The 25,687-nt window shown below is 38.2% G+C and overlaps 3 protein-coding genes across 3 annotated transcripts in view; 2 read left to right on the forward strand and 1 right to left on the reverse strand.

Annotated features, from left to right (window-relative positions):
* Positions 1-25,687, reverse strand: part of mrps12 (mitochondrial ribosomal protein S12) — a 71,273-nt gene that overhangs the window by 41,566 nt on the left and 4,020 nt on the right. The window lies entirely within an intron of this gene.
* On the forward strand, positions 133-3,839 carry ovol1b (ovo-like zinc finger 1b). Its single transcript, XM_067376387.1, has 4 exons — positions 133-358; positions 2,781-2,986; positions 3,083-3,326; positions 3,401-3,839. Exons 1-4 carry the CDS (start codon positions 268-270, stop codon positions 3,637-3,639), a joined length of 780 nt encoding a protein of 259 aa, XP_067232488.1. The 5' UTR covers positions 133-267; the 3' UTR covers positions 3,640-3,839.
* On the forward strand, positions 6,440-18,561 carry LOC137013063 (transmembrane protein 151B). The gene is made up of 2 exons (XM_067376649.1): positions 6,440-6,499; positions 16,933-18,561. Exons 1-2 carry the CDS (start codon positions 6,440-6,442, stop codon positions 18,559-18,561), a joined length of 1,689 nt encoding a protein of 562 aa, XP_067232750.1.

Genomic DNA, 25,687 nt, shown 5'->3' on the forward strand with positions numbered 1-25,687 from the left:
ACTGTAGACACACACAGGTGTGTACAGGACATATTATATAGGTCTGTAGGCCCCAACAGTAATGTCAAATAGTTTAGGGTTATTCAGTGTCCCTTCTTTGTCCAAAAGAAAGTAGAACTTGTATCCTTTGATTTTAAGAGGGATAAATGAAGGTGACTCCAGTCTGTGTGCATGACAGGCCACTTGAGTCAAAGGCACAGTTAGATGGTGAGCTCTGAGAGGTCCCAGTGGTGATTGTGTACACACTGTGACATTTCCACCTCCCTTATGCAGAATCACACGACTGACAGAACGACGGCTGAACAATGCTGCCGCACCAACAATACCACCACCTACGACAACAACAACAACAAGCCAGGTTATATAAATTGAATAACCTACATAAAAATGCAATATTGTCAAAATGCAGAACTAAAGCTTACCGATTATTAGGCACCCAAGAGTGAACCCATACCTCCAGGCATTTGAACCGAGGTTCATATCAAAACTGAAAATCCCCCCTAGCTCAGTTCTAACCTTTTGAGGTTCACCGCTGATCTTTCTTGTGTCTCTAAGACTTGTGAAAGCAAAGTGAGCCAGATTTGCCCAAAATATAAACTGACCACCACAAAAAATGGCTAAAAGTCTGAAGAAACGTGTCCGGTCATGTTCAAAGAGAATCACGTCCTTTGCGACGGCAGAAGAGGTGAAGGTGTATGCATTCCTGACTGAATTCACGCGCACGTGACAACGTAGAGGACTCGAGATGCTTGTGATATCTTTGATTTTAACGAAATGCGTCGCTGTAGACACTGAAGCTCTTAAAGACTGAATACCTGTCAGTCGATACGCTGAAATAAATGTGCGACAACGCCTTACGCCGAATAACACACACTGAATACCCATGGTTTAATAAAATTATGACCTGCGAAATACTAAAATTTCAAACACGACACATTTCTCTATTATTGGCGTCGACAATATTATCTAACATGCCGAGATATTTGAAGAACACCAGGGCAGCGCCATGCTTGCTCTTAAACTACGGGTGCCTCGTTGGTCCAATCGGACTAAAAGAGATCCTCCATATCTTTGAAAAAATTAATAATCTTTGAAAAGTGAATAATAAAAAAAAAAGGTTTCATGTTATTGGTCACTACTGTTATTGGTGTTTTATGTTTTAAAATCTGCTGAAAAGCCTTTAACTGGCTGCTTATGCCAGGTTGTGACAACTTACCCCATGTAGTGTGACATGCTCCGCTATTGGGAAGGATTTATTTATTTATATTTTGTATAGAAAAGACTTTACTGTAGGCTACTGCACTGACAGTGGTTTTTAAACAACCTACTCTGAGAAATATTCACTATAGAGTAAAAATAATGACCAGGTCTACCCTACATGCAAAACTGCTATCCTGCTGTGTGTATAAAAGTCAATTTTGTTCAAAAGTAAGCTACCAATCCCTTAATTTATCAACTGATGTAGTATCAACAACGCACGGACACTGCTGTATTCATCTCCGTAGGTCTACTTTAGAAATAGTGTTTGTGTGGGAGGGCCGTTTTACTTTGACTCTTATCTGATTTTTAAGACATTAAGATGCTCCAAACTAATTTGCATACAAAGGTTTGATGTAGGGCGGCTACACTAAACTGATGACAGCTTCTGTTATAGCGTCTGTATTGTCTAATATAGCAACGTGAACGCGTCAGTAGTTCAGTAACTTAATCCTCTAATTTTTATGAAACATCCATTTTTTTCAATGACTAGCAGTGTCTTAAAAATTTAGTAGGCATAATATATGTGACAGGGCACTTTTACCCCCCCTACTGTTACCCTAACACACACCCACCTCTATACAGACAGACAAAACAACTAAACAAAGGAGTAGACCCACACCCAATACAGAAAACGTCGTCATTGTTTAAAAAGTTGATAAATGGACTACAATTAGCCTACATAGTGTTCTAAAACTAACATTAGCCTGTTAATAATTACATAGTACACAACCCGTTTACATAAATTCTCTCCACGGTTACATTATTAACATTAGTTTTACAACAGGTTATACTTGTAGGCTACCTGCACTGCGCCGTTACATTTCTGCGCATGCGCAACCTCACCTGGCGGTTTCCTTGTTGTAAGGACACGATAGTTGAATTGTTGATAACTGTAGACCTGTATGTTGCGAGAGGATCGCTTAAAAGCATCCCCAGGAACTTAGACGAACATATAGGCTTCCATTTTTTTCGAAAATGCCTCGCGCATTCTTGGTCAAAAAAGTTAACATCTCTACTGGGAAAAGAAGCTGGAGTGAGATTCCGGATTCTGCGCGTGGGGACGTATACATACCTGGTGAGCGTCTCGTTCATGTTCGTGTGTCACAGGGTCAGGGGAGTTAACAGTATTTAATAGGCTACTTAATGCATAATTACGTTATTACATAATTCATTTTATTTGGACGATTGTTGTAATAGATCAAATGCAGTTAGACAAAACAAATCATTATATCTCAGCCAAATTGTTCTATCTTATTAAATATTATTATTTATTATATCTTTTTCGTTTTTATTATTAGCTATATGTATTTTAAATGACTTTGTGATTTCTGACTCATTGTAAACTGTTTTATATTTCGTTGAATGCCTATGTTTATAGGCCTACTGATTACTGGATTGTATTAAATAAGAAAAAAAAAACCTTGCTGCATAAAAAAAATATTTAATTAACAAAGAGTAACTGAACTCAGTGGCCAGTCAAAATCTGACTGAAAAAACTCTCTGCTCTTGCTGCTCCCTAGAGTCCCTTTTTCCACCATATGTGCATGAAGTCTCTGAGGGAAGCATTGCAGAATACTCCTGCTTCACAGCTGCACAAAAAAACAACACATTTCTGAATGTCCTGTCTGCAAAGCTGCCATCCTCTGCTGCTCAGGGTCAACCTAATCACAAGCCAGAATGCCCCATGAGGACCCAAAGAGAGCCTTACTTGCGCTCAAAGATAAAGGTGAGCTGACGCTTCTTTTGGTTTACAACTGCTGCTTTGGCTCATGTTGTAATGTGAATGTGCTGTAGTATGATATCATTCTTCTCCCATTTTCAGATAACTACAGGTAATACGCCATCTCGTCTGTCAGTCATCCCAGAACATGCAAGCAAATTAGCAGATATTTCACCTGCTGCATCAGTATTATCCTGCCAGGTATGTCAGAAGACATTCACTACAGCACGTATGCTGAAACGCCATGTGAAGTGCCACAGCGAAACAAAGAAGTACACTTGTGAGCACTGTGGAAAAGGATTTAATGACACTTTTGACCTGAAGAGGCATATACGTACTCATACTGGTAAGTTTATATAATAATGTTTACATGTTTAAATGTAAGTTTGTATATTCTCTAACTTTCCTCTCAACTTACAGGTGTGAGACCCTATAAGTGCACTTTGTGTGCTAAAGCCTTCACCCAGCGCTGCTCCTTAGAATCTCATCTAAAGAAGATCCACGCCATTGCTCAACAGTATGCCTACAAAGAGCGTAGAGACAAACTGTATGTGTGTGAGGAGTGTGGCTTGACTGCACAGACACGGGACAGTCTGCAGAATCATCTTCAAGCTGAACATCCACAGAGACTAATAACGAGAAAAAGCAACTATACATAACACATCACTGTGTTCACCTGAAACCCCCCAAATATAGTGCTGAGTAAAAATAGATACAATTAGAAGAATTACTGATATATGATAATTAATCATTTTTTTACATGCTACATGCACTTTTGTACAGTCAGTAATACTTTAGGCAGAACCAAATGTCTAAACAGGAAAATAATTCTGATGAATTGGATTGAATCACAAATGACATTGAAGCAATAAATTGTTGAAGGTAAATTTCACCAAAAAATAAAATTCTGGTGTGTTGTAAAAGATGACCCTATTTTTTTTTCTTGAACATATAGTCTTGTGAAAAAGAAATACACTTGATACTTGTTAAAAAAGAGTGTTTATCATGAAAATAATATACTTTAAGTGCAAACTGAATGTAATGTTTTTGGAAACTTAACCGAATGTTATTTGCAATTAAATGAAAATGTATTATAATTTAAAATTATACTGAATGCAATTAGTTGAACTTGAGAGTGCTTTCTGACGTATGTAATTTCATAATTGTCTTTGGAATGGTTATGGTTAAAGTCTATACTGCCGAATGTACTGAGAATTTATCATAAACAAAAATATTTTAATGCAATTTCTGTCGAAACTTACACATTTGTGAACCTGGACCACAAAATCAGTCTTAAGTTGCATGGGTATATTTGTAGCAATAGCCAACAAAACATCAGATGGGTCAAAATTATCGATTTTTCTTTTATGCCAAAAATCATCATTATATTAAGTAAAGGTCATGTTCCATGAAGATATTTTGTAAATTTCCTACCGTAAATATATCAAAAATATATTTTTGTGAGTGGATATGCATGGTAAAGACTTTATTTGGACAACTTCAAAGGCGATTTTCTCAATATTTAGATTTTTTAAATATTGTCCTATCCTAACAAACCATATATCAATAGAAAGTGTATTTATTTTGCTTTCAGAAGATGTATAAAGCTCAATTTCAACAAAATTGACCCTTATGACTGGTTTTGTGGTCCAGGGTCACATTTGTAATGATGAAGTTGTAATTGTGTACATTTAAAATATATTAACTTTATGTAGCTACACTGTAAAAAATTACCGTGATTTTAACAGTAAAAGACTGTAAAAATGCTGCGGTGAAAAACTGTTAATTGGTTTAAAGAAAGTTTCCGTGCTATATACGGTGAATAACTGTAATAGATCTAACGGTACATTTAATGTAATTTTACAGTAAAATACCGTTAAATTCACAGTTTTCGAAAGTGACAAATAACAATTCATTGTAAAATTTACAGTGAAAAACCGTAAGATATTCCCACAATTCCCTGCATGACACTTCACATTTGATAATATATTTTTGTTGAAATAACTCTGTTTCTTCTTATTTTTTCTCATTTTTTCTAATCAGTTATGTACATTAGGGTTTTATGTTACATGTAATGTTGTTAAATTAATGTTTATTGCATTTTTAAAATGTCATGCATGTTATCATGATGTGTGTGTGAATGACACTTTGTGCACCTTCTATATATTAGTGTTGTCCTCCTCAGCTTGTGGAAAAGCTGCTTGTGATGAACTTTGATTCATCATGTGACTTATCACCACTGTGTTTGGTGACTGTCAGTGTATTATAAAGATACAAAACAGATATTAGTACTTCATTAGGTTGGCAAATTAACATTATATCAGTTAATGAAATATGTTATTTTACCGTAAATTTTACTGGGATTTTTTTTACAGTGTAATAGTTAAAATTATAATCAAAGACTTTACATGTGTTTTAATATGTTAGTCAGCACATCAAAACAAGTGCACATCTTTAAAGCACGACAAACAATTATTTAAAGATAATTATTTAAAATGTATTAACATTCAATTTGACATCTTTGCACTTAAATGTATTAAGAAAGAAGGAATATGTACGTTTTTATTTCATTAATATTAAATTATCTGCAAGTACATTATATATATATATATTATATATATATATATATTATATTATATATATAGGCTACGTTTACGATTTGAAACACACTACAAGTGCACATTCATAGCTACCATTCAGCGCACTTTCTTTTTCACAAGTATTCCCCAAATGTTTGTTTTTTGTTAACATCGCAGCTTTAAACTTTTGACATTTTGACTAATACCGAATAACAGGACCTAAATTCATAACCGAACCTCGCATGTGCACGCGCTGTCAGCGGGTTGGTACGAACTGCCCAATAATTAGGATTTGAAGGCGCGTTCAAGGATGACGTCAGAGTGAAGTCTGCAAGGAGACCGTTCAGGTGAAAGGAGGCTGAGGTGGAAAACACGAGATGCTCGGGAAGGAGAGTACGAGGATTCTGTCATTTCAACATTTCGGACTTCCTTTCTTTAAAGCGCAGAGAATATGATGAAAGATTAATCTCACCGCCACTGATTACGACACACCGTGATCGGCAGTCTTCGACACAAACGGCTGTGCGGAGCGAGGCGCGAGTATGATGCACGCGCTGTTATTATCCAGCCATCGCTCTGTGTCGAGTCTGCGATGCTTTTGTCACACAATCGCTGAGGGGAAATCAAGCGCAACAGTTACCCGTTATTCCTGATCCTAGCATCCCGAAGAATCGCACTTGAGATTAGGTGATGTGATAACCTTTGAGAGACACGAAAAGGAAAGGACGCATCTTTGAGGGATGCTCTTGTGTCGTGAATATCGCCACCATAGAAACGTGGTGGCACTCGCCGCCGATGGGGTGAAATAGGTTACGGAGAGGTCCTAACGGTGGACCGCGTCCTGGACTGTGTGTGCCGTGTAAATACATGTTAGTGAAAAATGCAAGGGGTGACGGTGACTGGAGAAGCGCCCACGTTGAATGGGGGCGGAAGGGAGGAGGTAAGGCGTGAAAATGTTGGTAAATAAAACCATGAGGTTTTTTTCTCTTTGTAGTGCAATTGTATATGAACATGTAGAAGGTGAAATGTGATTTTGTAGTATTATTTTATATATTTTGTATTTCATAGGTACACTGTACTTAACATTAAGTTGCAGGCATTATGAAATGTGCGTGTGTGTGTGTGTGTGTGTGTGTGTGTATATATACATATATATATATATATATATATACATACATATATATATATATATATATATATATATATATATATATATATATATATATATATATATATATATATATATATATATATATATATATATATATATATATATATATACATATATATATATATATATATATATATATATATATATATATATTCTTTTGCACGTAATACATAATCATTAATTCAATCAAAAACAAAAAACAAAATGAGAACAAATGCAACACTGCAAGAATGGAAAGAAATTAATCAAAGAAAAAATATTTATAGTGAAAGTTAGTGATTGCTATCCATTTTACTGATGTCAGAATACTGAAATATTACATTATATATTAACAGACTTCACACTATTTTATAAAATTGGCTCCTAGATTCCTTAAAATTACTCAAACTGTGCAGAAAATGTAAATATGAAATATATATTATATAAATATATTCATACAAATATAATAAAAAAATCTAAATAAATACCAAGGCAGTTGCATATTCTCTGGCTGCATGTGTGATGATGTCACTGCACAGGTGAGCACCCACTCCACTATCAGTGAACAATGATTATGTTTGTTTAAAGCTAAAACTTTTTCTTTCTTTTTTTTTAACTGCTTTACTCAAGTCATCCCTTCATATTTAACCATTTTATTGTTTTATATGCATTTGCAAAGTGGAGAAAATTGGTGCAGTAAATATTGTTTTGAAGTATTCAAATCATGCCCTGCATGGACATTTCATTGCTCAGTGCCTTAAAAAAGGTGTTATTTATGTTAGTTAGTTTTTGAGGATTTACTTTAACTATTGGACATTTGACTTTACTTAATCTGGATTGGAATTGCTGGTTAATTAAGAGAAAAAGGCCTGTCCATAGGAGCGATGAGAGCTAGTGGAGGAGAATGCACATCAGTTATTTGTCTGTCTCTCTATTTTGCCAGATCTGTGATAGAATGAATGATATCTTGCATCAAATACAGGGAGGATTGGCCAAATGGGTTCATATAGCTTTCTGCATTTAAGCAACTGTAAGCTGATTTTTCTGTTAGTGATAAAAAAGAAATTACACTTTCAGAGAAACCAACCTGCAAATGGCTTATATATTGACTCAGCATATTAAGTTGGATAGGAGAAAATATTTTAACATCAAAAAATTACACACTTTATCTTAAATATTTGCATTACAAACTCACTCTTAGAAGAAAAAGGTTCTATAGCCTTAAACAGTTCTGTCAGGTGCTTCATATTATACACACACACATATAGATATATAAACTTTTAGGGGTTTTCATCATGGATTCATGAATTAAGCAGCTTGTAAACATGAAATAACCCATTAAACATGAAAGTATTATTAAATCATGTAAGACATTTCTCCTAATACAGAACCTTTTTGGCATAAAGGGTTCTTTAAAGGGTTAGTTCACCCATAAATGAAATTTCTGTCATTAATTACTCAACCTTATGTCATTCCAAACCTGTAAGACCTTTGGTCATCTTTGGAACACAAATTAAAGGGGTGGTTGATTATGATTTCATTTTTTTTTTACTTTATTTAGTGTGTTATGTTGCTGTTAGAGCATAAACAACATATGCAAAGTTACGACGCTCAAAGTTCAAAGCAAAGGGAGATATTTCAACATGTTCTCCAAACAATACGACCATATAGGTCATTTGTCACTTCCCTGAAATACGACCCATAGCAGCGTTTACTAAAGTGGGGCCCCTATCGACAACAGGACACTTTCATTTTAATTCATGAAATATGACCCATATGGAGCGTTTGCTAAAACAACAGGACACTTTCATTTTAATGCATTGTTCCCTTTTATCTGCGTTATATTTTGGGTTTCGCGTAGCTCAATTGGCAGAGCATTGCAATAACAATATGCAATCATGTGATCATGCGATCGTGGGTTCGATCCCAGAGAACGCATGTGCTCATAAAGAGTATATGCACTATAAATCACTAAGGGTAGGTTTAGCGGTGGGGTGGTTGTAGTTGTTAATAAAAAAATGAGTTTTGCTAAATGGAAATAGGAGAAATAGTGTAAAAAGTCCACACATTGCATTTAAATGAACATGCATTTTGATTGGTAATGACAGTCATACATCATTTCATGATGACAGACGTAACACTGCCATTATTTTTACGCCAGCTAGAGGGCGCATGACTTTAAAACGTAAATATAGGTCGTGATAAGATGCTTAAAAATGACCTATAGGGTCTTTTTTTCTTTTCTTTTTTTTTGGAGGACAGTCTCAGATATTTTCTTTTAAAGAATTCTCTGTTTAAGGACTACAACAAACGGCTGGTAGGGACTACAACAAGCTTGTGACATCACTAACCCTTAAAATTTACATAAACTCTGCCCCCAGGAATATGCAACAAAGGGGTGAGGCCATGTTATTGCATTACAGTACGTTACAAATGCAATAGCATGTCATAAAAGCAAGATCACAACATAAGTTATAATTGTAATTAAACTAAACTATACCTGTTCTATCTTCATGCAGCACATATTCACTGTCTCTGTAGGATCTTACAGCAGTTCCCACACGAACGATTTATAGATTATCATGACAGAATATGCTAATCAATAACTTTATTATAGTTCACTCCACATCAGCTACATAAATTCATCAACTAACCGTTCAGAAACGTCCTGTTGCATTCTACATGTTGTCTCTTCTTCTTGAGCCTCTCCATCATTGTCCGACTCAGTTTTGAACATAAAGGCTGAATAGTTTCTGACATTTTAAGTGAGTCTGTGTGAGGTAACGTTAATTGGAGCTGCTAACATGAGCTCCTGAAACTCTGCCCTCTTCTTGAGAGCAGCAGCTCATTTGCATTTAAAGGGACACGCAAAACAGCGTTTTTGCTCACCCTTAAAAAGTGACAAATTAAACTTGCTATAAAAAAGATCTGTAGGGTATTTTGAGCTAAGACTTCACATACACACTCTGGGGACATCAGAGATTTATTTTACATCTTGTAAAAGTGGCATAATATGACCCCTTTAAGATATTTTTGATGAAATCCAAGAGGTATCTGAACTACACATAGGAAACAACATCATTGCACCTTTTTAAGGCCCAGAAAGATAGCAAAGACATCGTTAAAATAGTCCATGTGACTACAGTGGTTCAATCATTGAGAATACTTGTCGACACAGACACAGTGCAGTGCTTCAGGGTTCTACGTCAGAATGCCGTCTCACCATTGGCAGTCTCTTGGCATTTAGCCAATACTGAGTTGGAGTTCTGACGTAGAACCCAGAAGCATACAGTGTAAACAGCATAGGAGAATGACAGGGAAGAGAAGAAATTGTTGAATAAAGTCATTGTTTTTGTTTGTTGTAACACAGTTCGTAGATATGGGAAGAAGGAGGCGGGAACTGGCGAACGTTCAACAAAACTTTAATTCCAAAATAAACAAATACAAAACGAAAGTAATGCCCTTGCGGACGTCTGCCGGCCACACAAACATAATAATAAAATAAAGTCCAGGCCTGGTCCTCTCTTGTCCTTCATTGTCATCGCTCCTCTTTTTATGCTTCCAGAGCTCCTCCGTGAGGGACTCACGGCCGGTGCACCTCGCAGGTGAAGCTAATTATCTTCTCGCGTCACCGGCCTCGCACCGTTCCCTCATGGCTCTCGCCCGCCCTGCTCGTCACATACCCCCATCGCCCCTCGCAGGCCGGGGGGTACCCACGAGACTGCGCTCTACTCCCCCCATATCTCGGCGGCCGCAGCACCTGGGGATAAGGACAGATGAGACGAGAGGAAAGAGAGGGGAAAAAAAAGGTGGAGAGAGGAAAAAAAAAATCTTGGTCCGGTTCCCAGGCACACTGCCGCTCTTCCTCGCGGTGCCGTGCGATGATACTGGACGCTCGGTGGACGGCTCGATCCTCCTCCGCCCCCTGGCGGCCGGCGATGGCTCCTCCGACTGAGGGCAGCCGGCAGCGAGTCCCCCGTTCCCTGCTCCTCCCCTTCATGGCGGACGGCAGCAGGCTCCGGCCCACGGCGAACGGCAGCGACTCCTCAACTTCCTCTTGGACAGCAGCCACCCCTTCTCGCCCCAGGGGCACAGCCTCTTGCGGTCTTCACACTCCCGAACTCCGCAGCACTTGGAAGAATTGTTATAAACAATAATAAACAAATACAAAACGAAAGTAATGCCGGCAGACCCTCGCGGACGTCTGCCGGCCACACAAACGTAATAAAACATAAAATAAAGTCCAAGTCTGGTCCTCTCTCGTCCTTCACTGTTGTCGCTCCTCCTTTTATGCTTCCGGAGCTCCTCCATGAGGGACTCACGGCCGGTGCGCCTCGCAGGTGAAGCTAATTATCTTCTCGCGTCACCGGCCTCGCGCCGTTCCCTCACGGCTCCCGCCCGCCCTGCTCATCACATTTTTATTTTGTATTTTGCGCACAAAATGTATTCTCATCACTTTATAACATTAAGGTTGAACCACTATGATGGAATATATTCTATAATGTCTTTACTACCTTTCTGGGCCTTGAAAGGATCAATGACGTTGCTGCCTATGCGTAGTTCAGATACCTCTCAGATTTCATCAAAAATATCTTACGTCTTATCTTATAGTCTTACGGGTTTGGAACGACATGAGGGTGAGTAATTAATGACAAATTTCATTTTTGGGTGAACTAACCCTTTAAAACTGAGTCAAGAACTCTTTATATAGAACCCCATTGAACCTTTTTTTTCTATAAGAGTGCAAAAATTTCTTTGCTCTCAGATTTTCTCACTTGAACCTTTTTTTCTGACTCGCTCTGCTTTCTCACTTTGACTTTTCCCACCTGACTCACAACATTTATCTTAGATAACCCAAGGTCAGGTCTCAGTGGGTGCATTAATTATTTTCTGGATGGCTATTCATCCAGTGTGTAGTTCATTAAAGAAAATCCAATAATTAACACACTCACTGTTCTGGCATCACATACAGTGCCTTGAATTATTTTAAATACATTCTTTGTGACAATACAAGCCTTCCCTTTATTCCTTCTCTCACTCACACCCTCAGTTGCTGAGTTTACCCCCATATACTGTTACAGACCGATCGATACACTGAGAGACAGAGTGGGGGAGGGGAAGTTTTTTGTAATCATTATTGAGTTTTCATAATGTTTGTGCTACATTGTCACTTACAAACGTATCAGTACTTTTAGCTGCAGCTATTTCTGTTTAGTGACAGCTCTTCTCAATTTACAATGTCTGAGTCTGACGTTCAACTGTTCTCTGCTTTGTACAGAACAACATATATGCCAGTGATTCTGGATGCTTCGTTCTTTCTGCTTTGTGGATAAACACATCTCTTTGAAAGTAATGAGATCGCCTGGTCTGATAGAAATAGATGTTCATGCTGACAAGGCAATCAAGACTTTAAAAGGCCACTTAGACCATCCTGTTTTAATTCATGACTGTATCCCTTTCTCCTCTGATCTTTACCATCATTAGTTTATCCTCACGCCTCTGACACATAACTAGTCTCTGTTGTGTACTAGATATCCGCTGATTTGTGTGCTCTGCAGTCTAACGTTTAATGCATATCACTCTCAATATCATTTGATCATACTGAATATTTTATGTGCCCAATGTCCTTCATCTCAAAATGTTGCACACACAATTAGAAATGAAAGGGAAATCTCTACTTGGTATGGGAATCATAAAGAATTTAATAATTTAGGTTGAATGAACAGTTCCAGTTCTGTAACTGAGAAATACAGTCTCCATTACCAAATGATGAGATCATTTCAACAATAAATCTATTTAAAACTATTCATGCAAAAAGTGTTAACACAAAATGTAATTAATTTCACAGTATTTCTGGAGGTAGCATAAATGCAATCCAATAATTGACTACATATTATAATAGGATAATAGGATAACAATAATAGGCTATTAAACAAACAATATATATATATATATATATATATTAAAGTCCTCCTGTAGTCAATGATTTTATCCCTTAAAACTATTTTTTGATCACCAAAATTACATATCTAAAAATTTTTTCCTGTGAAAAAAAAACTTCATGCCTTTAAATAGCTTGAATGTAACTCTACACCCTTGCCTCTTTTAATATATGCGGAGCAATGAATATGCTAATTACTCCCGCCAGCTCAGAGATCCACTCGGTCAACTTGCTGAGGTAAATGCTGCACAATGGCATCACTCTTTACAACATCGGACACATAACGGTAATTAATATGATTAACCTTTTGCTTGACTATGTTATCAAACAGCTAAAAATGTGTTGCTAATGTTACACAAACCATGTTCCCGTTTGCCATGCCAGAGTCAGCTGCCTTCTAACAATCAGTATCCTTACAAACGCTTTAAAAACTCTGAACATCTTTGGAGAAAGTTCATCATAACATTGTAATATACATCATATAGGGCCCTAAGAAATCCGTTTAATTTTTTCTCAAATTCCGTTTTATTTTTTCCCAAATTCCATTTTTTCCGTTTAAATTTTTCTGGATTCCGTTTTTTTCCGTTTTATTTATTTTTTGATATAAAATGGTTTAATGGTTAAATTAAATTTTAGTAATCAAAAAGCATGTCTAATTAATTGAAATAATGAATCTTGTCCAATTTACCATCCATTTAATAAAGGTTATGAAAAACTTTTTATTCTTTCCCCTCAAATTTTATTTTTACCAAATTCTGTTTTCTGGATTCCATTTTAATGGTTTAATTACATTTTAATAATCAAAAAGCATGTCTAATTAATTGAAATCTTAAAAACAACAATATTTATTAATTAAAAAATATATTTTTATGATTTTTTCCAGAAGTTCTGTTGTGTATTTAAATTTTTCTGGCAATCAAATGAACGCATACCATTTAATTTATCTTTTGATCATGAAATTAAACTTTTTTGTCAAACAATGTGCTGCACAACAGAGCTTTACTGTTAAAATTAAAACATGGAAGAAACACTGAGATTATTGTTTAAAAATATATTTAAATAATTTATTGTTAAATTAATTTATCTAAATTCTACTGTACAACAGCCTAGAGCTAGAGCTTTGAGTTTCTCTGTGTTTATGACAGCAGTTTTCTCAAACGAAGCGGTTAAATGCTGATGAAGTGACATTTTTAGAGCAGCTCTGCAGATGAATTTGTGCGTTCATATAGTGAGGCGACAGAGGACGAAAACACCGCGAGCGTCGCATGTGCTTCAGCGTGTGTGTGGCCCTGCGCGATTGTGTGTGAGGTAAATGAAACTGCGCTTCCGCATCATTCATTTCAGAGTCACACAGGCATGCAGGATTCATGTTTAAATAGTCTTTTTGTGGTTTAATATTCAGTCACTAGTCTATATCGCAATTTAATTTAAGTGTACTGACCTGCTTTTAATTCATTTATCAAAAATTTGACAAATTCCGTGACATTCCGCATTACATAGTAAATTCCGTTTTTATGAATGGATTCCGCGATTCCAGGCCCTATTATAGGGCCCTAATCATATGCCAACCAGGATAACCTGGCTTTTCTTGAGACTCCCCTTCTAGTTCACTGTTAAAGGATTAGTTCACTTTCAAATAAAATTTTCCTGATAATTTTCTCACCTTCATGTCATCCAATATGTTCATGTTTTTCTTTCGTCAGTCGAAAAGAAATTAAGGTTTTTGATGAAAATATTCCAGGATTATTCTCCTTATAGTGGACTTCAATGGCCTCCAAATGGTTGAAAATTACAGTTTCAGTGCAGCTTCAAAGGGCTTTAAACGATACCAGATGAGGAATAAGGGTCTTACCTAGCGAAACGATCGTATATGCTTTATAAACATAAATGATCGCCTTGTACGTGCTTCCGTTTTCTATATTCTTCAAAAAGTTTACGCTGTATGTCCTACGCCTTCCCTAAATAGAATAGGTCTGTTTACACACCTAACCTTCAGTGGTGTGTAAGCAAATCATATGAAACGTATGACTGAGATCATACAAATTCAAACAGATTAGCCATCAATTTGCCTAAACATAAAATAGTTACAAGAGTGTGTTGGTTACGCTGAATGTTTTTGAGTCACTGAAAAGAACTGACTCAGAAGAGAGATTTGTCAATTGAACTACACTGATTACAGTGTTTGTTAAGCTGTTTGTTTGTGCTGTATTTTCAGGAGCATGTTGCAGTGTCACCTGTGAATAGTAGTGCTGAAATCTGAATTTTATTATGATATTCTGCCTTCATCTGTGGGTGAATTCACATACAGGAACGTCATTCAGTTCTGGCATTTTTTTTTAAATTTTTTTTTTTATTGTATCTGAATAAGAACTAGTTATTTGGCCCCAACCTAGTTTCTATGCACCACGAGCAAATAAACTGAACAAAAAACAAAGAGTCACTTGCTTTTCCTCTCTTATCCCTTATCGAAGAGGGCAAATAATCATTCACTCATACACATGTACAGGAAAACACACATTTGACACACATTTGGCCTGATTTTTTGATTCTGCCCATCACTGACTCATGAAAAGGGCACATGATCATATGACTTCAGACATTCTTGAGGCATCTAAATAATTTAACATATTAAAGTGGCTCTGAAATAGCAGGCTAACTTTATCCACTATTTATATATTACAGCCATTTTGTTCTATGCAAGTTCCCCAATCACAGCCTCCAGAATTTAATCTCACTGAATATCATTCACATCTCCTAGGACACATTTTCTTGTGGTACCAACAGGATTCAACACTTGCTTCTCACCCTCTCACCACTGCACCTCTCTCCATCTACTGAATAAATAAAACATACAGACAGACAAAACCTAGAGAAAACATACAGATTAAGTAAATATGTACAGTATAAATGGGAATATTATATGATATATTAAAATGTTATTATATGCTATTTTACAATTTCATGCTTCAGGTCGTCATTAAAAAACATGCGTAGATATTAGCTTGTTCTCATGGCAAGTCACACTGCAGGCCCTAATGGATTCTGTCTCTCTCATCCCAGTTTGCTCTCTTGTCCTTGTAAAAGAACAATTAAACTCCTGCCAAGAGGAGCACAGCCTCCATTCCATGCTTGGGCTGCAGCCTGCTTTTAGTGCTGCAGTTTCTCACAGCAAGGGCATTGCTCGTACTATTAGCTGATTTATGTGTGTGAGTGTGTATATGAGAGAAGGGGTGTGTATGTGATGTTGTTAGAGAAGAGACAGCAGGAAAGAAGGACAAAAGAGGGGACGAAAAAATAAAATATTGCAGACCAACCATAGAAATAAAATCTTTTTGTGCAATACCTTTTGTTCATGTGTCAGAGGAACTGTGTGGCTTGTTTTTTTGTTTTTTTTTCTTTGTTTTTTTCTCCCTCCTGGTAGTTTGGAATCGATTCATCTTTTCCCATATGGCCACAATACCTCAAGCCACCACTGGGCTCAGACTAGGCAGTAGAGATCCTTATGCATTTAGTCGAGATGATGCACTCAGTGATGTCTAAAAGCTTCTAGACTTCCCCTCCACAGTCATACAGAGCGTTTTAAAAGGAGACATGGTTTGGGTTACGAGCAGCCAGGAAATGTATTCAGCCCTCAGGAGAATGATCTATTACTGAGTTCTCTCTGCAGCATGTCAGAGTGGATATAGGAGACTGTGCTTCACTCAGTTGTGCATGTTGTAACACAAATGAAATATACTAGTTCCCTGAATCATCTAAAACTGGGGTTCGAACTAGAGTCAAGACCACCAGGAGGCAGCAAAGGGGTCCTAGTGTGTCCGAAAAAAAGGTAGAAAATAAGTGTGTAAAACGCATTAAGAAATTAAAAAAAAGAATTGTACAATATTGCCATCCTTCTTTCTTTAGAATGCTCTGAAATTGTGAGATTTATAGTGATTATTTTATTCTATTGATAGCCCTAGTTTTTTAAAAGTAAGTAAAATTGCATATAATTTTATAATTTACATATAACATTAACATCTAAAATGTATCAGAGGTGTTATATGCTTTTCTGCCAAAACTAATTTTTACATTTTCTTTTTTTCTTTCCCTGTTCCCCCAACCATGCTCCCCTCTGCTTTCTTTTGGCTCTGTCATCTATTCACTCCCATTCTGTCCAACACCTTCCAACTCATCCCTTATTGAACCCTGCCCATTTCAATTTCCTATCCATCTGCACTACCCTCTGTCCCCTTGTCTTCCTATATTTTCATCTACATCCATCCTCGCCCTTTCCTGCCTATAGCAGCGTCCCCTCAAGCAGTCCCTGAGTGGCTCGCTGTGCCGAGAGTCACACTGGAAGTGCCTGCTGCTCACCTTGCTCATGTATGGATGCTTTGGTACGCTAGGCTGGTGCTCCCTGTACCGCATCACCGTAATGGCTTCTGATGACCAAGGCCCCGCCTACTTCTACGGAGACCGAGCCCGACTCTATCACGACAGCCCATGTTCCAATGGCTACATCTATATACCTGTAGCCTTTCTGGCCATGCTGTACATTGTCTACTTGGTGGAGTGTTGGCACTGCTACTCCAAAACAGCTAACCTTGCTAAGGTGGAAATCAGTGAGGTGTATGACAGGATACAGCGATTGCAACAAGCCACACCCTGCATCTGGTGGAAGGCCATCAGCTACCATTACGTACGGCGTACCAGACAGGTGACGCGCTACCGCAATGGAGACGCGTACACGACTACGCAGGTGTACCATGAACGGGTCAACACGCATGCAGCGAGCTCCGAGTTCGATTACTCGCGCCTCGGGGTCAAAGACGTTTCGAAGGAGCTGCAGGGCCTTTTGGAGCATCCCGTCACCCGATTGCGCTTCACAAAGTGCTTCAGTTTCGCCAGTGCTCGTGCCGAGACTGCCTACCTCACGCAGCGAGCACGCTTCTTCGGGGACAATGAAGGTCTGGACGACTACATGGAAGCGCGGGAGGGTATGCACCTTAAAAACGTTGACTTTCGAGAACACATGCTGGCATTCCCCAATCCATCACGCCCACCTTGGTACACCCGACGCTGGGTGTACTGGCTGGCCTCGGCTTTCCTGCTATCGTGGCCTCTTCGCGTGATTGCCGAGTATCGCACGGCGTACGTCCACTACCACGTCGAGAAACTGTTTGGCGAAAATGAGGACGCAAATGACAATAATACGGAGACGGGGAACTACTGTACGGGCTTCGAGCATGGCACCGGGGGTCCCACTCTGCGCATCATTTCACGGGTCAACACAGTGGATATGACTGAACTGGAATGGCACATTCGCTGTAACCAGCAATTGGTGCCTAGCTACTCTGAGGCCTTGCTTATGGATTTGGATGTGAATACAAACACGCCATTATCGGTCGCGATGGCAGCACGTATGCGACGCAATTCTAGCTACTTCCTTCAGAGCTGCCCCAGGTGTCGGCGCTCGACGAGCAGCTCCTCGCTCCCTTCCTGGGTTAGAGGGAATGTGGCTGCGGGGACAAACTCATTCCCTATTAGGCCCGGCGGCAGGCTGTCCCTTAGTCGCAGTGGTTTCTCTCTCGGCCGGTTGCAGACCGCAAGAAGTCGCCACCCCTGCCTGTTTCACTCGAGAAGCCTCGGAGGTGGGATGAGCAGCCGGCTGGAAGAGGGTGGTGGGGGTTTCCTTGGTCTTGGGTTTAGAGTGCCAGATGAGGAGAGGAGGGGTGTATTAGAGAGTGAAGGGCTAGAAGATGACGACATGGAGGAGACAGGCCAGGAACAAGTGGATGAGAGGGAGAACGGAGAGACCAGGGAGGATGAGAGAGACAGGCCACCAACCTACCAAGATGCTCTGTATTTTCCGGTGTTAATCATTCACGGAGAAGAGAGCTGTCATGGGGGGCATGGTATTGACACGGGTTAAAAGAACCGATATGATATAATAGAGGCAGATTGATATCTGAGGTTCAGATGAGAGACAGGGAGATCAAGAAGTCGAGGAAGAGATGGGAATTTTTACCAGAGCCAGGATAGAAAAATTGAACCCTAAGAGACTGATTTGTGTCTCTGTGTAACACTGAAAAACAACTCAAAATGTGTTCATGAATGTGTATAATGTTGTAGGGATTGAAATGAAAATAATATACATTGGTAATGTCATATCAACGTCAAATGACTTGATGCAGACTGACCCTAAATATATATGTAGTACATACCTAGTAGAAAATACTGATAGGCATGAAACATCGGTGTCCTATATTGATCTTAATGTCCTATTATTGAAATCTTTGGCAAATCATGTCCATAACAAACTAAAAGATCAGTGTGTCCTCCTTTTGACCATGGGAGTAATGTATTTTACATGAAAAGCTGGGCGTCTGCAACCTGCTTTTAACATTGCAAAGCAGTTTTTGCGACTCTGCATTAATGTGAAAAAGCCCATGTTGGTGTAATATTGTAAATCCATTCGTCAACAACATACAAGTAGCTTACAGAAAAAAGGGACTGAGATGTGAACTGCATTTACTGAAGTTTTTAAATAGACATTAGAAAGAAAGAAGAATCAGAATTCAGGTGGACAACTAAGGTAGATCTAACAGAAACAAAACCAAATGGTTCTCAGGGGGAAAAGTAAAAAAAAATAAAAATAAAATAATAATAGACCTAATAAAAAGGGATGGTAAAAGATCAATGAGTGAATGTAGGCTGGTGAATTGTAATCCCTCACTGTTTGACACTGTGCTTTAATCCACCGTCCTGGCTAATGACTTCTTTTAATCTCGTTCTTTTTAATTGCCTGGTAGAAGCACGGTGCTTATGACTTCACTTATCTCTGCCTTAGAGGTTTCTTATGTCAGCCTCATGTCTACTGCAACCAACTGACAGTAGATGTATTCAGCAGCAATTCAATGTATTCCTCTTTATTACCCTGTATACACACATTCGCTTTTCTATCACGGTGGGGACCTTCCATTGACTTCTTTTGGTTTTATACTAAGCTAGTGATATTTTCTATTCCTTACCCTTAAAACTAACTCTCACAGAAATGTTTTTGCATTTTTAGATTTTCATTAACACATTATTTAGTATGTTTATATAACCATTGTCCTCGATTTCAGGCTTTAATATTCTTGTTGGGATATCTATCCATCCATTTGTAGGCCTTCGCATTCATTCCTCCCTAGACTGTTAGAATGTTTAAAATATTGGTTTAAGCTCATTTCAGTTTAATAAAACTATTGATAATAGATAAAATAGACGACACAAGATACAAAGTAGTGCAACAATCCACCTCCCCATGTAGTCATGGTGATATGCACATAGAAGAGCAAACAAGCATAATACATGTGTAGGTCAGCACAAGCACAAAGCGTTACCTACTTTACAAACAGTGCAGGGATTGAGTTAAAATAAGCTGTCCTTGGATACACTGAAGGAACGAATGTATAAACACAGCCTTGCACATGAGGAGGATATTATTACAAAAAAAGGTAAAGTCCAAAGCACACACCAAGAGCATCCCTGTATTGTTTGTAGAATTTCTACTAAATAAATTATTGCTAATACTTCAATAAGCACTAGCATATCTTTCAGCAATGAGGAAATGATTACAGTGGCCATGACCATGATGCTCTTATTAATAAAGTCAAACCATTAACAATGTGTTTACTGACTGCTTTATTTTCATTATTATTTGTTACTAAATTTATTTGCAGTAACTTGCAGGTATGAGAAACACAGAAGATATTAAAAGAATAAAGACCATTTCCTATACTGTTTGCATCTACGTCCTTACCATCACAACAAGCAGTTTAGCTAATATTAACTCGCATAGTCGTATTGTTATGAAGTTTTATAGTTTTGATAGAACCTTAAAGTCATAGATGCTTCATTTGACTTTGAACGATCCTTTAGTATCAATTAATAATGCTGTAAAATTCTGGATTTAGTCTCGGTAACTCTAGGATAATGACCAGAGTTGTTTTTAGGGTTGGATCAATGCAGACTTGGCAAACACCTGCTCTTGTTGGAGACATTCTCAACAGTGTTTTATATAGTTAAATTGTTGTGTACATCAAGGCACAACCATTCTCCAATGAGTTTTGAATATCTTTGGTATTCATTGTGGGTGAGCAAACGTCACGCTTAAAGGGTTAGTTCACCCAAAAATGAAAATAATGTCATTTATTACTCACCCTTCATGTCGTTCCACACCCGTAAGACCTTCGTTCATCTTCGGAACACAAATTAAGATATTTTAGTTGAAATCCGACAGCTCAGTGAGGCCTCTATTGAGAGCAAAGCCATTGAAACTCTCAAGATCCATAAAGGTACTAAAAACATATTTGAAAGAGTTCATGTGAGTTCAGTGGTTCTATCTTAATATTATAAAGCGACAAGAATACTTTTTGTGTGCCAAAAATAAATAAATAAATAAAAATAACGACTTTTCAACAATATCTATGAATGGCCAATTTCAAAACACTGCTTCATGAAGCTTCTGAGATTTATGAATCTTTTGTTTCGAACTAGTGATTCGGATCTCCTATCAAACAGCTAAACTGCTGAAATTACGTGACTTTGGCGCTCCGATCCAATGATTCGATTCGTAAAGCTCTGAAGCAGTAACCCATCACTATATATTGTTGGAAAGTCGTTATTTTTTTGGCGCACAAAAAGTATTCTTGTCACTTTATAATATTAAGATAGAACCACTGAACTCACATGAACTTTTTCAAATTTCAGTTTTTAGTACCTTTATGGACCATGCGAGTTTCAATGGCTTTGCTATACAGGCCTCACTGAGCCATCGGATTTCATATATCTTAATTTGTGTCCCGAAGATGAACGAAGGTCTTACGGGTGTAACATGACAGTGAGTAATTAATGATATTATTTTCATTTTGGGTGAACTAACATTTTAAAGTGTAGTGAGTGACCACACCTCATGCTATACACTACAGGCTAAAATCACATGTGTTTGGCTAATATCTCCATCTAGTGGTGGTTCCCGCAATGAAGCCTATTGGGACTTGTGAAGTTTTACTTGGAGGAAAAGTACAAAATGTTTTAAAACCGAATATCGGTCCAAAAAGCTTTATAACAGGTTGAAAACATATTTTTAATTCCCTGGAATGTCTGGAATCTTGCAGGGAATTATACTGTTAGCATTTCGTTCTCCCATCCTCTCCCTCCCTCCGTTCATAATCTGGGTTTGAAGGACAGAGAAGCAGTTCCCTCAGTGCTGCTGACAAATAAGAGAGAGAGCAAAGGAGTGTCTGTGTGGTGGATATAAAAGGACACAAACCAGACCTGGTAAGTCAAGCATCTAAACCATGCATTCTACAAATATTCAAGCAATTTCATCATTGAGGAGAAAGACATTACTCAGTTAATTAGATTTACATAGCAGGAAGACCCTATAAATGCCTGATTCAGTAAACAAGACGCTGGAATAGTGTCAAACATCCATTTCCAGTCACCATTCCACTGCCATTGCTAGCAATCAAAACAATGTTTGTTCAGTTTCATTATTGAATATGGTCTTTTATATATTAATCTTAAGAGAAGTGAAGTAACTGTGCAGGCGCTGAGATAAGCTTTTCACTAAGCAGCTTGTTACCTCCCTTGAGCCTGATGATTCAGACTGCTGCCATCAGAGATTTAGGTCACAGAGACGACACAGCATGTTGTCCTAGTGACAGTGAGGAGAACCACCTTAAGAGTAAATCATTAGGAGTGCGTTTGAGTCTGTGTAATAATTGTCAAAACAAAATCCATGTTTTATGCAACTAGTATTTGTCAGTGTAGGTACATACTTCAAAATCTTCAAAGTCTATCTTTATATATAAAGATAGTACAGTTCATTGAACATGTTGACCTTTTATTATGAATGACCAAAAGCACAGCAGGTTGTCACAACAGAACCCATCAAACATTTATAAAACACAAAATAATTTATGACAGCCCCCCCCCCCCCCAAAAAACACTGCAGTGTATACATTTCTAACAAAACGTGACAACTTGCCCCAACCTGAAATTTATGTAATATACCTTTGTCCTGAGAACAGTTCAGCCTTTAGCTCGTAGATTCATTAAATAGTTGACCCAAAAATATGATATTCACAAATGACAACTCTCTGGATATTTTTAGCATGTTAATGGACATGACAATGTTACTGTATTTGGTCTTGGTGGAATACATCTGCTACGCTGCTGCTGCTGTTAAAGGTGCTAAAGAGGATGTTTTGTTTTATATATTTTTTCAATATTACTTGAAACTGTCTTTACTAACTGATAAAAGACTATTTATTAGGTGCACTGAAACACACGATCATCGCGTAAATGATTGGCCCTCTGGCTTGTCAATCACTGCCATTACGTTCCTTGTGAAAGATGTGCGCGGCTGCGCGCTCCAGTAACTTTCCACACAGCTACCGCATTCAATGTTTTTGTCAGGAGACAGGAGTAACAACTGCAGATTATGAGTTACCTGTGGTGAGTCCGACATAATGAATCCACTAACACGACACAGCAAATGCCGGTGGTAAACACTCGTGTTCCAATACTCGTGCACAAGTTTTGGGAGGCGTTCCCTCGAAATGAGCTGTGAAGGAGGGGGGTTGTTCCTACGCATGCGCTCATTTCAAAAACTCACTAACAGTCTTTGGTTTCTCAGTCGACGAAAAGATCCTCTTTAGCACCTTTAATTATTGCTGTTGTTGTAGATAATTGCTGCTGCAGAGTAAGTACAGGAACTTGCTACTGCCAATACATACACCGATACTCTTCTGTGAGTATGTAGACATGCTGCTGCTGCACAAATAGCATATATATCAATTACCAATAGCCGATCTATACAGGTGGAGCTGGGGAAGGTGGAGGGGTTTAGAGGAACTCTGAAAGCGTGCTGCAAACTGCTCTTGTGAATGCCATTTAAATGTTGAGCAAGCAAGCTCATTGGCTGCAGATGCGACATGAACCAATCAGCTTTAAATATCCCCTGTAAATATTACCAGCTTACGTTAAGGACACATCAGCCTGCGCCATCTAGAGGTTCATGACAGAACTAGGCATTTTTTTTATAAATTTTGAAATGGGTGTTTGAAAGCTGGCGTGAAATATGGTTTGACTTTGAATCTGGTTGAAGCTATAGCCCTATATTAATATTCATTATACCCTATCTTTTTTGATCATTTTTTTCTCCCTCCACAATCCAACTGGATCAGCAGCTGTGAAGTGAAGAACAACAGGATGTCGAAGGACCAGCTGGACTCAGTGGTGAGCCACGCGGAGGGTTTGCTCTCATTGGCCGTTCAGCTGCACACGCAGTGTCAAGAGGAGAGCGCGCAGATGGCCGCTCTAGTCGAGCAGCTGAGAGAGGAAAGCCATAGTCTCCTCAGCCAAAGCGACGTGCTTCAACAGGACATGGCTGAGATGTGCAAAACACTGGAAGCTCTGATAGACACTAAAGTGGCGTTTGAAGCCAAAGAGAGGCAGGCTCGCAAACTAAGCAAGCAACTCTAAAACACGGCTTGTAGTAGATGTAGTGTTTTATCTATTAAAATCCAATGAGACAACAATAATTGCTCAACAAATGTGTGAGTTTGAGGCAGTGTTTGCTCGAGCAGTGGCAGATGGGTAGAGTGTTTGGCAAAACTTAAAGGAATAGTTTAGCCCAAAATGAAAACTATTCTATAATTTACTCACTCTCAAGCCATTTTAGGTGTTTGACTTTTTTTTCTTTCAGCCAAACACAACCAGACTTATATTAAATAATATCCTGGCTCTTCCCAGCTTTGTAATGGCATTGAATAGTGCTGAGTTTTTGAAGCTCCAAAAAGGGCATCCAGCCATCATAAAAGTAATCCATACGACTCCAGTGGTGTAATAAATGCCTTCTGAAGCAAAGCGATGGTTTTTGTAAGACAAATACCTATATTTAAAACGTCAAACTCCGTAAGCACATTCACGAGAGTCGAGTCGAGTTATGGCGGAAGGGTGACCTCTGACCTCTGATAGAAGATAAACACCTAGAATGGTTTGAGGGTGAGTAAATTATGAGATAATTTTCATTTTTTGGTGAACGATCCCTTTGAACCCTTCAGGTGGTGGGGCAGAAATGACACACATTGACTTTAAATGTGGCGTCTTTTTGTCTTTTAATCTTCTAAACACTCCACAGCACATTTGTAAATAATCAGTATTATTACACTGAGCATTTTTCGATTTTGCAAGGCACTGCCAGAAATACGGATACAGATCGTCTTCTCTTCACATTTAGCTATTATTATTTTAAGATATTTAGGTTAGTTCACCCAAAAATGAAAATTCTGTCATTTATTACTCACCCTCATGCCGTTCCACACCCGTAAGACCTTCGTTAATCTTCGGAACACAAATTAAGCTATTTTAGTTGAAATCCGATGGCCCCGTGAGGCCTTCATAGAGAGCAATGACACTTCCTCTCTCAAAATCTATAAAGGAACTAAAAACACATTTAAATCAGTTCATGTGAGTACAGTGGTTCAATATTAATATTATAAAGTGACGAGAATATTTTTGGAGTGCCAAAAAAAGCAAAACAACGACTTATTTAGTGATGGCCGATTTCAAAACACTGCTTCATGAAGCATCGGAGCATTATGAATCAGTGTATCGAATCATGATTCAGATCACGTGTCAAACCGCCAAACTGATGAAATCACATGACTTTTGCTTTGGAACAGCTGATTCGACATGATTTATGATCCGATGCTTCATGAAGCAGTGTTTTGAAATCGGCCATCACTAAATAAGTCGTTATTTTGTTTTTTGCGATCCAAAAATATTCTTGTCGCTTTATAATATTAATATTGAACCACTGTACTCACATTAACTGATTTAAATATGTTTTTAGTACATTAATGATCTTGAGAGAGAAAGTGTCATTGATCCCTATGGAGGCCTCACGGAGTGAGTGTTACGAGTGTGGGACGGCATGGGGGTAAGTAATAAATGACAGAATTTTTATTTTTGGTTGAATTAACCCTTTAAATGATGGTACTGTC

This window comes from Chanodichthys erythropterus, chromosome 22 (genome assembly GCF_024489055.1).
Source record: "Chanodichthys erythropterus isolate Z2021 chromosome 22, ASM2448905v1, whole genome shotgun sequence".
Lineage (NCBI taxonomy): Eukaryota > Metazoa > Chordata > Actinopteri > Cypriniformes > Xenocyprididae > Chanodichthys > Chanodichthys erythropterus.

Excerpts from the sequence above, each read along its gene's own strand:
- ovol1b (XM_067376387.1), top strand. The coding sequence starts at position 268 with ATGCAGAATCACACGACTGACAGAACGACGGCTGAACAATGCTGCCGC. Across the intron at positions 2,987-3,082 it reads ACTTGCGCTCAAAGATAAAG|ATAACTACAGGTAATACGCC; the intron begins GTGAGCTGACGC and ends TCCCATTTTCAG. Across the intron at positions 3,327-3,400 it reads GCATATACGTACTCATACTG|GTGTGAGACCCTATAAGTGC; the intron begins GTAAGTTTATAT and ends CTCAACTTACAG.
- LOC137013063 (XM_067376649.1), top strand. The coding sequence starts at position 6,440 with ATGCAAGGGGTGACGGTGACTGGAGAAGCGCCCACGTTGAATGGGGGC. Across the intron at positions 6,500-16,932 it reads ATGGGGGCGGAAGGGAGGAG|CAGCGTCCCCTCAAGCAGTC; the intron begins GTAAGGCGTGAA and ends TCCTGCCTATAG.